General features: G+C 36.3%; 1 protein-coding gene across 2 annotated transcripts in view; it reads left to right on the top strand.

Annotated features, from left to right (window-relative positions):
• The window catches only part of FBXO8 (F-box protein 8), a 39,181-nt gene extending 33,890 nt beyond the window's left edge, over positions 1-5,291 (top strand). For both annotated transcript variants that reach the window (XM_081133896.1, XM_081133897.1), the window contains exons 5-6: positions 1,355-1,551; positions 2,865-5,291. In XM_081133896.1, the coding sequence (XP_080990022.1) occupies positions 1,355-1,551; positions 2,865-3,052 (385 nt within the window). In that variant the 3' untranslated portion in view covers positions 3,053-5,291. The remainder of the gene's footprint in view (positions 1-1,354; positions 1,552-2,864) is intronic.
• The last annotated feature ends 8,998 nt before the right edge of the window (positions 5,292-14,289 follow it).

The following is a 14,289-nucleotide window of genomic DNA, read 5'->3' as shown; positions in this document are numbered from 1 at the left end:
AATGGCTCCAAACTGTGTTTGCCTTATTGTAATTTTCAGTCTTTTTTATTTCTCAGGATTTTTCAACAGCAATCTGCATTCATTCTATTCCAGGAACTTTGCTAGAGAGTAGGATTATGCATTTGATTACAACATAACCCCTGTCTTTGAAGAGTTACAGTCCAGCATACTGGTCATTGAAAGAAATCTCTTACATAAAAAAGGTGTCATTAACTCTTTTAATCTTTAAATGTGAGGTACCTACTGATCAGCAGTTTTTCTCTAAAGAACCTGATCTTTTTGTAAATATTTTAGGTTTATAACTCTGCCATTGCGTCATGAAAGTGACACACACAGTACACAAACAAATGAGTGTAGCTATGTTCTAATAAAACGTTATTTCTAAAATAGGCAGTGGCCATATTTGGTCCACTAACTGTTGTTTGCCTATCCTTGCCATAAGCAACTGGTAGATATTGAAGATTATGATCATATAATCATGGTTTAGTTCAGTAAGGATTGAAGCATTTATAACAAAGATTGACTATTTATTAGAATGCTATTGATAAAAAATAATAATTATATATACACATATATATGTGCACAAATATTTATATAACTGTAAAAAACCTAAATGTATATCATTGGAATTGTTACATTCATAAGATGGTATACTGTGGAGCCATTAAAAAGAATGCGTCAGATCTGTGTGTGGTGACAGAGCCCTGACTGGGCAAGTCAGTTGGTTAGAACATCGTCCCGATACACCAAGGTTGTGGGTTTGATCCTGGTCAGGGCACATACAAGAAGCAACGAATGAATGAATAAATAAGTGGAAGAACAACCCAATGTTTCTCTCTCTCTCTCTCTCCCTCTCTCCCTCCCTCTCTCTCTAAAATCAGTAAATTAAAAAAAATTTTTAAGACAGAAATATGTTCACAATATACTATGTAAAATAAGCAAAAGAAAATTCTAAAACAATATATAGTATGTGTGTTACTGCTGGTGATGTGGATGGGTATGGAAGGTGAAGACTCCTTATTTTCATAATTTAAAAAAATAAAGAATTATGTTGCTTATTTGGACTTAGCCATGAAGACACTTGAAAAGTAGTTGCCCTTTTTAATATTGAAAAATTTATTTTTACATTTTATAATTAGAATTACTAGTTTTACCTTGTTCTGTTATTCTATTTATGAAATATTTTTAAGTTATTTAATTCCTTAAATAATCACACAGATTTTTTTTTATTTTAAGAATTATATATACTTTATAGGATTTCCTGATCTGGTACTCAATAATAAAGTATTTTTTATTAAAAATTGATTAACAGAGAAAAGTTAACTAAAGCTGTATCTTTTTCTTTTTCTATTAGGAGAGATGTCTTGGATGACCTTGTAACACTGCATAATTTTAGAAATCAATTCTTGCCCAATGCACTGAGAGAATTTTTTCGTCACATCCATGCCCCTGAAGAGCGTGGGGAATATCTTGAAACTCTTATAACAAAGTTCTCACATAGGTTCTGTGCTTGTAACCCTGATTTAATGAGAGAACTTGGCCTTAGTCCTGGTAAGAATATATATAGTGAATTAATTCCTTCCTTCTCCCACTCCCTCCTCCAGGTAAAAACAGTAGTTTATGAGATATTTTTCTCATGGTAGGGAAAATTACAAATACTTGTTTCACTGCTTGTAACAGTGACTACTTTAGTTTGCCTAGCTATCATTTACATATAGTAAATATTGCTGTTTTAAGAGGAAAGTTACACTAAGCTATATAAATTTTTAAAAATTATTCTTCTTTTAGCATTGGTAGTTTTACTAGTCTGATTAAAACCTTGAGAAATTACTTGTAAAACTTTTAATAATCTACATATTACATAGGTAACACCTAGGATTTTTTTAATATGTGTTACTACAACTAGTGTTCATTGTTTGTGTGTATAATATAGCCTGAGTCACTTACATGTTTTTTCATGTGTTATAGCTTTACTTATCTCTTCATGTCAAGTTTTATTGTGCTTACCTTACTAAGAAGAGATTACAAAATATTTACCTATCATATGAAATTTGTTGAATATGCTTTTATAAGACATAATGTTTAATTAACTTTGTTAAGACTGCAGGATTCTGAAATACAAACACCATAATAGTAGCAAGTAGTAGTAGCAAGCATCATGAACTTTGTTACTATTTTAATAGTAAACATGAACTATTGCCCTAAGTAAATATAAAGAACATTTTTTTGGTTTCATGGTGCTCATCTTTAGTAATCTTTTCCCTAAAGATTTACTTTTGAGATTAATATGTAAATTTTGTACACCTTTAAAATACCTATCTCAAATAATAGTATTTTAATAATCTTGTGCACTGTTTACATTTTATTTTCCAGTACCAGGTTAATACATTTTCTTGTCATTAAAGATGCTTTCAAATTAAATTAGGGTTTTGTAAAAGCATTTAAAAATAAATACGTAACTTCTTTTCAATGGGAAGATAAATATACTGACAGTACAAATGTATTTTATGGCAAGTTGAATGGGAATATCACATTTGAAAGCAAGATGAAAATAAAGCCAATTATGAAATTTTAATATTTAGAGTGAGTTTTCACCAAAAACTCTTGAACTATTCTAAAGTTCTTTTGAATAAAGTGCTGAATTGGTGCTCAGTCAGCGTAAGCTACCATCCCTGTTTGCCCAGGACTGGGAGTTTCCAAGACACAGCACTTTCAGTGCTAAAACTGGGAAGGGCCCTGGCAAACTGGGCTGACTTGGTAATTCTATAGATAGAATCTAATCTTGACCTCTTGAAATTCTGAGCATTTTCTCATGAAATAATGCCTTTGGAACCACCTTTTGAAATGTCTCCTTTCCCTTGCAGATGCTGTCTATGTACTGTGCTACTCTTTGATTCTCCTTTCCATTGACCTCACTAGCCCTCACGTGAAGAATAAAATGTCAAAACGAGAATTCATTCGAAATACTCGTCGTGCTGCTCAGAATATTAGTGAAGATTTCGTAGGGCACCTTTATGACAACATCTACCTTATTGGCCATGTGGCTGCATAAAAGCACAGTTGCTAGGACTTTAACTTTTAACTTCAAACTGAAGCTACCCAAGGACTTATTTAGCACATATGGGGGTTACATTAGTGCCCGTCATTCTAGCCTCTGTATACAATCAAGCTTGAGTGTACAATCTTGTTTTCTTTTACTATTTTCTTTTTTAGTAATTTTCTTGAGGAACTAAAGAATTTTGCAGAATTTTTCTTAATTTTGCTTATCATGTTTTGCACAAAGCAGAGCCATTGTCTGACACAGCTGTTTAAGAATGTTAAACTGACATTATACCCTAAAAAATGGTATATTTGTGTATTAGATTTGCTTGAAAAACTTTATTCACTTCCATTCTTTTTTAAAATACAATGTAATGTGTACATATTTAACTAGAGATTTATAATCATAATTATTTTATTGTAAAGATTTTAACTAAAACCTTTCCTTTTTTCTCTCAAACTGAGTTCTGAAATTTATTTGGTTCTGATCTGAGATTATTAGTCTTTATAAGAATTGAATCTTACTTTGATAGAAATCAATACCAGCTTCTCTTTCCTTTGAACTTTGAAAAGAGTATTGATTTGTTAGAATGCAAAAAATAGGCACTTATTTTTATAATATAAATATATCATTTGACTTTTAATTTTTAAAACTTCTAGGTTAGTCAAGTCACAATATCCTTTAAACCATTTAGGATAGCAAAAAATGTTAAAATATATATAAGAACACAGTATTATTAGAACTAATATTTGAAGTAATTAGTCAAATTTTACTGTTGTCCTAATGTTTATGATTTCTGTTCAGTATCAGTTGAGAAAGGGATATTGTGAATTACAGTAAACATTCTTCATTCATTCATTCAGTAGGTATTTAGCCAGGGTCTTCCACATTCTAAGCACTGTGGTAGATACTCGTGAAACCTAGACATGGGCTCTGCCTTCACAGATGTTAGTGGTTGGTTAATGAGAAGAAAAATACTGCTTAATGGAGATCAAATGTATAAAGTATGTCTTCATTAACAATTACTTAATAACTAAAACACTTAACATTGGCACGATAAAGGACAGTATATTTATATCGTCAGAAGTTCCCGGGAAATAGCTCTAAGTGAAAAGCATCGGCTTTGGAATGATACACTGTGTGGTGGATAGAGCTGCTAGCTTACCGGGAGAGGATTGGAAGAGCAGAAATTCATAACTACAGGTGTGGAATCCGAGGTTTCTTCCAGATCTGGCCCTAAGTAAACATTACAACTGAATGATGTAATGCAGAATTTTTGAGGACAAACCACAAGATAATCAAACAACTTTTGAAAATCAAAGGGGCTTTTAGACTGGTAGTAAACACTTCCTGAGATTCTGAAGCAAATACTTTAATAATTTTCACAGGTACATAATTTTGAATTCTGTGACAAAATAAGTCTAATCTTTAACTTCAAAACTGATAATTAACTTTAAAACTATCATATGAAATTTCCAAACAACAAAGAGTAGTGATTACATTTATTATCATTTCTATTTTCCAGTGAATGGCACCTTGTACTCTATCTCCTGCTGTCTTGTCTGTTTTTTCTTTTCTGTCTCTCCCTTACCATTTGGTTTTCTCAGCCTGTTTTAGCTTGACTATCTTTTTTCTTTTTGTATCTCTCTTTTTTCAGTTTCTTTTCCTTTTTCCTGTTTTATTTTTCCATCCTGACCTGATATTGGCAATACTCTTTTCAACATTTTCTTCTAAAAAATTTCAAACATAAAAGTTAAGTAATTTACAGAGAATGCCTATGTACTCCTACCTAGATTCTTAACTTCAGATTTTACCGCATTCACTTTACCATGTATTTATCCATCTTTCTATCTATCAAGCAATCTGTCTTCTTGTTTTGATACAGATCACAATAAGTTTCAGACACACTTCATTCCTAAAGACTTCAGCTTGCATAGCATTAGCTAGGCATCAATTTTTTAGCTTTTATTTTTTTACTTTTAGGTAAAATTTACATTTAATAAAATACATAAATCTTAATTTAATGAGTCTTCACAAATGCATACACCTGTGTAAACCAAACCCATATCAAGAGGTGCAACTCTACAAAGCCTATTTATAGTTCATATTGTACCACTACACATAAAATGTAAAATCTTTGTAACCACATAGGCATGTTTACCTCATTACCCTATCTGTTATCTTATAGTTGTCATGTCTTACAAATAGCATATGTTATAAACTCCACAATAAAATGGTATAGTTTGCTTTTTACAGTCATACATATTTTTTAAATAAATTAAGAAAAAATATTCACCCTCCGGGTGTGGCTCAGCGGTTGAGCGTCGACCTAGGATCCAGACGATCAGGTGTTCGATTCCCAGTCAGGGCGCATGCCTGGGTTGCAGGCCCAATCCCCAGTTGGGAGCAGATTAATGACTCTCTCATCATTGATGTTTCTATCTCTCCCTCTCCCTTCCTCTCTCTGAAATCAATAAAGATATATTTAAAAAAAAAGAAAAGAAAAAATACTCTTATATTTACCCACACTGTCACTTCTAATGCTCTTATTCCTTTCTCTTCAGTAGTATCAGTCATTTCAGCCTGAAAACTTTAATATTTATTACAGTTCAGGTCTTTTGGCAATTAGTTAAGTGTTATAGTTTTCTTTTATATAAAAATGTCTATTTTGTTTTCCTTCTTGAATAATATTTTTGCTGAATATATTTCTGTGTCGACAGTCCCCCCCCACACACACACTTTAAAGACATTGTTCCATTGTTTCTGACCCCCGTTGTTTCTAATAAGGAGTCAGTAGCACTCAAATTGTTTTACCCCTGTGCATAATAATGTCATTTTCCTCTGACTGCTTCATTTAGTTAATCAAATAGTTTTTCAGCCTAATTTTTTCTTTCCTTTCCTTCTTTATACATATACTAGACCTTTTGATGTCTCACAGATTTGTGAGGTTCTGTTGGTTTTTTTCATTCTCCCTCCCCCCTCCCCCCCCAATTGGATTGTTTCTCTTGATCTATATTCCAGTTCACTTACTCTCTGGTAATCATTCTTCTTTTAAGCCCATTCAATGAACATTTTTCTTTCAATTACTATGTTATTTGGTTCTAGAAATTTCATTTAGTTTTTATAATTTGTATTTTGGTGCTTTTTCTTATCTTTTCATTCATTACAAGCACATTTTCCCTTACAATTTTTAACATAGTTATAGCAGCTGCTTTAAAATCTTTTTCTGCTTATTTTAATATTGACATCATCTCAGTGACAGAATTCCTTGATTGTCTTTTCTTTTGTGAATAGATTATATTTTCCTGTTTCTTCATTTGTTACTAATTTAGATTTTCTCCTGGACATGGTGAATAAAATGTAAAAACCTTGGATTCTGATATGTTTCTCCAAAGACTTTTTAAATATGTTAATAGTTAATTTGGATGATTTTCTGTTTCAAGCTCTTGCTCCACTGCAATTGGTGGCAGCTCAAATCCCAGTTTGGTTCTTTAACCTAGCTGCCCTACTTGGAATCTTTCCTGTGCATGCATGCTTTAGAGACCAGCCAAGAGTTTGGGGCAGAGTTTATACATGGAATTTAGGGCTTTTTCTCTGGTTCTTGCCATTGTTTCTTCCTTCATTTTTCAGCAGCTTCCATTGGCCCAAATTCTGTCCTATGGTTCTTCAAGTCAGTAAAGCTATGGACTCCCATGATACAGAATGGGGACTCCCCTCAGGCTAGGAGCTATAAAAATTAGGAAAGTCACTCAATGCTATTTTCTTCTTCTAAGTGTTCTCTATTATATCAGCCTATTTTAGGTTGCTTTCCATTACTTTCAGGTAGGTGATACATTTTGTCCAGAGTTTGTGATTTTTATCTGTTGGAGGGTTGGTATATAAGAGCTACCTGGCCATTACTTGAAATGGAACCCTCTCCAATTGGACACTATTCTTTTTACTACTTCCTATGCTTAATGAATAAGGGTTTTTCTTGGTTATTTTTAAAACTAGGTGAGTAGAATTTTTTAAATGTTCCATCTATGAAAAACCTTAATAATAAATGTTTACTAAACATTTACTAAATTAGCAATTTATTGTTTTCCAGTGGGGGTCCCACTGACTTGGGGAAGGATGTTCTTCATTATGGGAGACTGTTCCATGCACTATAGGACATAAATATGCCTGGATTTTCCCTACTAGATGCCAGTAGTATTCCTCAGTCATTATGATATACACATAATGTCCCAGTGTTTCCAGGTGTCTGCTGGGGAACTATATCCCCTAAAGTTGGGGACTATTGGAACTTTCAGGTACAACAAACTTATGTTTTTATTTTATTTATTTTTTCTTTATTGTTGAGACGATTACAGATGTCCCCTTTTTAACCCCACTGATCCCCTCCACCCCACATCCATCCCACCCCCAGGCCCTCCCCACACCAATGTCCACGTCCATGGGCCATGCCCATAAACATACAAGTTCCCTGATTAATCTCTCCCCACCCAAAATCCCCTCCCTGCCTTCCCTCTGAGATCCCTCAGTTTGTTCCAAGCTTCTATGTTACTGAATCCACTTTGTTCATCAGTTTATTTGTTTATTATATTCCACATATAAGTGAGATCATTTGGTACTTGTCCTTCTCTGACTGGCTCATTTCACTTAGCATAATACTCTCTTGTTCCCTCCATGCTGTGCCAAAGGCCAAAAGGTCCTTCCTCTTCACAGCCACATAGTATTCCATGGTGTAAATATGCCGCAGCTTTTTTATCCACTCTTCTACTGATGAGCACTGGGGTTGTTTCCAAATCTTAGCTACAGTGAATTGTGCTGCTATGAACATAGGGGTGCATAAGTTCTTGGCGACTGGTGTTTGGGGTTCCTTAGGATATGTTCCTAGAAGTGGGATCACTGGGTCAAATGGCAGGTCAATTTTTAATCTTTTGAGGAAACTCCATACTGCTTTCCATAGTGGCTGCACCAGTCTGCATTCCCACCAGAAGTGGACTAGGGTGCCCTTTTCTCTACACCCTCGCCAGCACTTGTAGTTTGTTGACTTGTTGATGGAGCCATTCTCACAGATGTGAAGTGATACCTCATTGTGGTTTTAATTTGCATCTCTCTGGTGATTAGCCACGTTGAGCATTTTTTCATGTCTCTTAGCCATTTGTATGTCCTCTTTGGAGAAGTGTCTATTTAGGTCCATTGCCCATTTTTTAATTGGATTGTTTGTCTTCCTTTTGTTAAGTTGTATGAGTTCCTTATATATTTTGGATATTAACCCTTTATCCGATGTGTCATTGGAAAATATGTTATCCCATATAGTGGGCTCCCTTTTCGTTTTGTTGATAGTTTCCTTTGCTGTGCAAAAGCTTTTTATTTTGATGCAGTCCCATTTGTTTATTTTCTCCTTAGTTTCTCTTGCCCTAGGAGATTCATCAGCAAACATATTGTTATAAGAGATGTCTGAGATTTTACTGCCTATGTTTTCCTCTAAGATTTTTATGGTTTCATGCCTCACATTTAAGTCTTTTATGAATTTTGAATTTTGTGTATGGTGTAAGTTGGTGGTCCAGTTTCATTTTTTTGCATGTATCTGTCCAATTTTTCCAACACCATTTATTGAAAAGACTGTCTTTACTTCACTGTCTGTTATTGCCTCCTTTGTCAAATACTAATTGACCATAATGGCATGGGTCAATTTCTGGGTTCTCTGTTCTGTTCCACTGATCAATATGTCTGTTCTTGTGCCAGTACCAGGCTGTTTTTTATTACAGTGGCTTTGTAGTATAACTTGATATCTGGTATTGTGATCCCTCCAACTTTGTTCTTCTTTCTCAAGATTGCCGTGGCTATTGGGGTGTTTTTTGGTTCCAGATAAATTTTCGAAGTGTTTTTTCTAGATCTGTGAAAAATGCCATTGGTCTTTTTTAATAGGGATTGCATTGAATTTATAGATTGCTTTGGGTAATATGGACATTTTAATGATGTTAATTCTTCCAATCCATGAACATGGTATATTTTCCCATTTGTTTATATCTTCCTCTATTTCTTCTTTTAGTGTACTCCGGTTTCCAAGTACAAGTGTTTTAGATCTTTGGTTAAGTTTATTCCTAGGTATCTTATTTTTTTAGTTGCAGTGGTAAATGGTATTGTTTTTTTAGTTTCTCTTTCTGAGAGTTCATTATTGGTGTATAAAAATGCCATTGATTTCTGGGTGTTAATTTTATATCCTGCTACCTTGCTGAATTAATTTATTAAATCTAGTGGTTTTCTGGTGGAGTCTTTAGGATTCTCTATGTACAATATCATGTCATCTGCAAATAATGACAGTTTTGTTTCCTCCTTTCCAATTTGGGTGCCTTTTATGTTTTCTTCTTGTCTAATCACTGTGGCTAGGACTTCCAGTACTATGTTGAACAAGAGTGGTGAAAGTGGACAGCCCTGTCTTGTCCCTGTTCTTAGGGGAAATGGTTTTAGTTTTTGCCCACTGAGTATGATGTTGGCTGTAGGTTTGTCATATATGGCCTTTATTATGTTGAGTATGATTCCTCTATTCCCACTTTGCTGAGAGTTTTTATCAACAATGGGTATTGGATTTTGTTGAATGCTTTTTCTGCATCTATTGATAAGATCACGTGATTTTTATCTTTCAATTTGTTTATGTGATGTATCACATTTATTGATTTGTGAATACTGTACCAGCCTTGCATCCCTGGAATAAATCCCACTTGGTCATGGTGTATGATCTTTTTAATATATTGCTGGATCTGATTTGCTAATATTTTGTTAAGGATTTTAGCGTCAGGGATATTGGCCTGTAATTCTCTTTCTTCATAGTATCTTTATCTGGTTTTGGAATTCGGCTAATGCTGGCCTCGTAAAAAGAATTTGGAAGTGTTCCTTCCTCTTGGCCTTTTTTAAATAGTTTGAGGAGGATAAGCGTTAATTCTTCTTTTAATGTTTGGTAAAACTCCTTTGTGAAGCCATCTGGGCCAGGGCTTTTGTGTGTTGAGAGCCCTTGGATTACTGCTTCAACTTCATCAACAGTTATCAGCCTATTTAAACTTTATGACTCTTCCTGATTGAGTTTTGAAAGGTGGTATTTTTCTATGAATTCATCCATTTCATCCAGGTTGTCCAGCTTGGTGGCATATAGTTGTTCATAGTATTTTCTTACATTCCTTTGTATTTTTTTTTTTTTAATATATCTTTATTGATTTCAGAGAGAGGAAAGGAGAGGAGAGAGAGAGGTAGAAACATCAATGATGAGAGAGTCATTGATCAGCTGCAGCCCCCAACCTGGGCATGTGCCCTGACCAGGAATCGAACCCCGATCGCCTAGGATCTTAGGTTGACGCTCAACCGCTGAGCCATGCCCAGCCAGGCATTCCTTTGTATTTCTGTTGGGTCAGTTCTATTTCACCTCTTTCATCTCTGATTTTGTTTATTTGGGTCCTCTTTCTTTGTTTCTTGATGAGTCTGGCTAAAGGTTCATCAATCTTGTTTATCTTTTCAAAGAACCAGCTTTTTGTTTTATTAATCTTTTGTCTTGTTTTTTTAGTCTCTATGTCATTTATTTCTGCTCTAATCTTTATTATTTCTTTCCTTCTACTTACTCTAGGCTTTTCTTGTTGTTCCCTTTCTAAGTTTTTTAGTTGTAGGGTTAAAGAGTCTATTAGAAGTTTTTCTTGTTTTTTCAGGTAGACTTGTAGTGCTATAATCTTCCCTCTCATGACTGTTTTCATTGTGTCCCATAGATTTGGAGTTGTGTGTTCATTTTCATTTATTTCCAGGAGGTTTTTGATTTCTTTCTTGATCTCTTTGGTAACCCATTCATTGTTTAAAAGCATGCTTTTCAGTTTCCATGTGTTTAAATGTCTTTTAGTGTTTTTATTGTAGTTGATTTCTAGTTTCATGCCATCAGGATCTGAGAAGATGCTTGATATGATTTCAATCTTCTTGAACTTACAGAGACTTGTTTTGTGTCCTAACATGTGGTCTATCTTTGAGAATGTCCCATGTGCACTTAAGAAGAATGTATATTCTGCAGCTTTGGGGTAGAATGTTCTGTAAATGTCGATTAAATCCATCTGATCTAGTGTGTCATTTAGGGTTGCTGTTTCCTTGTTGATTTTTTTATCTGGAAGACCTATCCAGTAAAGTCAGTGGGGTGTTAAAGTCCCCGAGTATGACTGTATTGCTGTCACTCTCTCCCTTAAAGTCCTCTAGAAGTTTTTTAAATAAATTTAGGTGCTTCTATACTGGGTGCATATATGTTTATCAGGGTTATATCCTCTTGCTGGATTGATCCCTTTAGTATTTATGGTCTTCATTTTGAAGTCTATTTTGTCTGATATGAGTATTGCTACCCCAGCTTTTTTTTCATTTCCATTTGCATGGAAAATTTTTTTCCATCCCTTCACTCTCAGCCTGTATGAGTCTTTTGTTCTGAGGTGGGTCTCTTGTAGACAGCATATAGTTGGGTCATGTTTTCTTATCCATTCAGCCACCCTATATCTCTTTATTGGGGCATTTAATCCATTTACATTTAAGGTTATTATTGAAAGATACTTATCTACTGACATTTTGTTTCTTTATAGCTGTTTCTCATTCTCTTTATTTCTACATCTAATTATAGCAGTCCCTTTAACATTTCCTGTAATGCTGGTTTTGTAGTGATAAAGTCTTTTAACCTTTTTTTGTCTTGGAACCTCTTTATTTCATCATCCAGCTTGATTGATAATCTTGCTGGATAGAGTAGTCTTGGTTTCAGATCCTTGTTTTGCATTACCTTGAATTCTTCCTGCCATTCCCTTCTGGCCTTTAGAGTTTCTGGTGAGAAGTCAGATGAGAGCCTAATGGGAGCTCCATTGTAGGTAACAGTTTGCTTTTCTCTAGCTTCCTTTGAGATTCTCTCTTTGTCTTAGATGTTTGACATTTTAATTATGATGTTCTGGGCATGGGCCTCTTTGGATTCTTCTTGTTTGGGACTTTCTGTGCCTCCAGAACATGTGTGCCTTTTTCCTTGACCAGATTAGGGAAGTTTTCTGCCATTATTTCTTCAAATAGGCTCTCTAACCCCTGCTTACTTTCAACCTCCTCTGGCACTCCTATAATAAGAATATTGTTATATTTTATGCTGTCCCACAGCTCCCTTAGACTGTCCTCCTGTTTTTTAATTGCTTTTTGTTTTGGGGTCTCTGATTGAGTGATTTTTTTCTACCCTGTCTTCTAATTCACTGATCTGATCCTCAGATTCTTCTAATCTGCTGTTTATTCCTTCTACTGTAGTCTTTATTTCTGCTATGTCATTCTTCATTTCTGACTGGTCATTTTTCATAGTTTCCAAATCTTTTTTCATGCTATTGAGCATCCTTACAATCAGTATTATAAACTCTATATCTGAGAGGTTGCTTATCTCTGTTTCATTTGGCTCTTTTCCTGGAGACTTCTCTTGTTCTTTCATTTGGGGCTTGTTTTTTGGTCTCTCCATTTTGGCTAAATGTTAGGTAGATCTGCTAGGATTCTCAGTGGTTTTGGCGGGTCTCTGGTACAGGCCTATGCCAGACAGGGTTTGTGACTGGCACTGAGTACCCTGTTTGGGGCTATCAACAACCCCCAGGCTTGAAGTCTCCACTGCTAGGGCTGGATGCGTTTGGACAAGACTGAGATGCACACCAAAATCTGCTTTTCGAAGGCCTGGCTCCCAAAACAAATCAGGCAAAAACTCAAAGCACCCTGAGGTCTGCCTCAGTCTGCAGACTTGTTAATCTGATTCTCTTAATGAGCCTCAGGCTGTAGAAACTCCTCTGGGCAGGGCGAGAGGCTCTCCAGCAGGGTGGGGCAATTGCTTCCATCCTTAGGCAAAAGCCCAAAGTTTTCCTCCCGAGAAAGATGTCCCGCTCAGTCTGGGGGAATGACTGTCCCCAGACTCTCCCCACACAGCTCCAGTCCACTCCACTCCCCCTCTGCCGGAGCCCAAGGTGAGTGGCTGCCCACAAAACGTTGTGTGTTGGCTCTTTGAGAGGGTGCCTGCAGTTCCAGCCGCCTCTCTCTGGCAGGCAGAAGCCCGGCTGCTTTTCACAGCCAGAGGTTATGTGGGCACCCTTCTCAGTTCTGGTGCCCTGGGCTGGGGAGCCCAGCCTGGGGTTTAGGCCTCAGAGTCCTCAGTGGGAACCCCCCAGCTAAGATCTCCCTCCGGGCCTTCAGCTGCTGCCCATGGGGCCCAGCAGCCCTCTGGCGTCCGCACTTCCTACCAGTCTGTGCGTCTCCGCTTTTCCTCCTGGGTTATGAGGGTGCACTCCAGCTCGTTTTCAGTTGTTGTGCAGGATGTTTTTTCTATGTGTTCTGGGGGGACCCGCGACAGACGACCACCAGAGTTTGTGTTTGAATTTTGGAGCCTTTATTAGCTGGCCAGCGGCTACAGTTGCGGCGTCTCACCCATGTAAGAGCCGAGCTGCAGCCCCGACCCTCAGTTCTTCTCTCACTTTATGCTCAGTGACCACAAAGGCGCTGCAGTAAAGGGGGTTCCAAGAATTTGTCAGGCTGTCAGCTGTTGGTACAGGAAACAAGGGGGGACCTTTAGCAACACAAAAGGAACGATTTAAACACAATGTCTTACAATGAGTAATGGGGTTATGCTTGGCCAGAGTGTGACTGGTTTGTTCTTTCCATGGGAACTCAGGGGGGGCAGCGATTATTGGGCTAGCTTGTCGGGCCTTGTCCTGTACAGTAGGGATCTTGCTCTCCCTTTAAAGTCTTTCAGTGCCTCCCTTCTCTCTACTAAGTTAAGTATAGCCTCCTTAGCATGGCATATAAGGCCCTTCATAATCAGGCCTCAGCTTTTCTGTAAAGCCTCATCTCCTCAAATGTAGTGTGGTGTGTCTGCCTCTATAAGCTGTTCTTTCTGTAATATCCTTCTTTCCCTTCTACATCTAAAGTTCCCCTCATCATCTAAGACCCACTCAAAATACATTTTCTTCCTCAAAGCTATCAAAGACTGTCTCTATCACACTATCACTGGTGTTAATTGCTTATTTCTTTGTGAATGATAGCACTTTGTAAATATCTTTATTATTATAATTATACTGTCATTTTCTACATGTCCTTTATCAGAATGTGATATTTTTTTAATTGCCTATAGGGATTGGTTTCTTCCTCTATTTGCTTAATTATTTTTAAAATTTATCTTTATTGTTGAAAGTATTACAGATGTCCCCTAGATTGTGATCTTATTAAGAGGTTGCTCCCAGCCTGTCTGATTTCAG

This window comes from Miniopterus schreibersii (assembly GCF_964146895.1).
Source record: "Miniopterus schreibersii genome assembly, chromosome: 4".
NCBI lineage: Eukaryota > Metazoa > Chordata > Mammalia > Chiroptera > Miniopteridae > Miniopterus > Miniopterus schreibersii.
The sequence above is the reverse complement of the archived record's forward strand: the minus strand, read 5'-3'. Positions and strand labels throughout refer to the sequence as shown.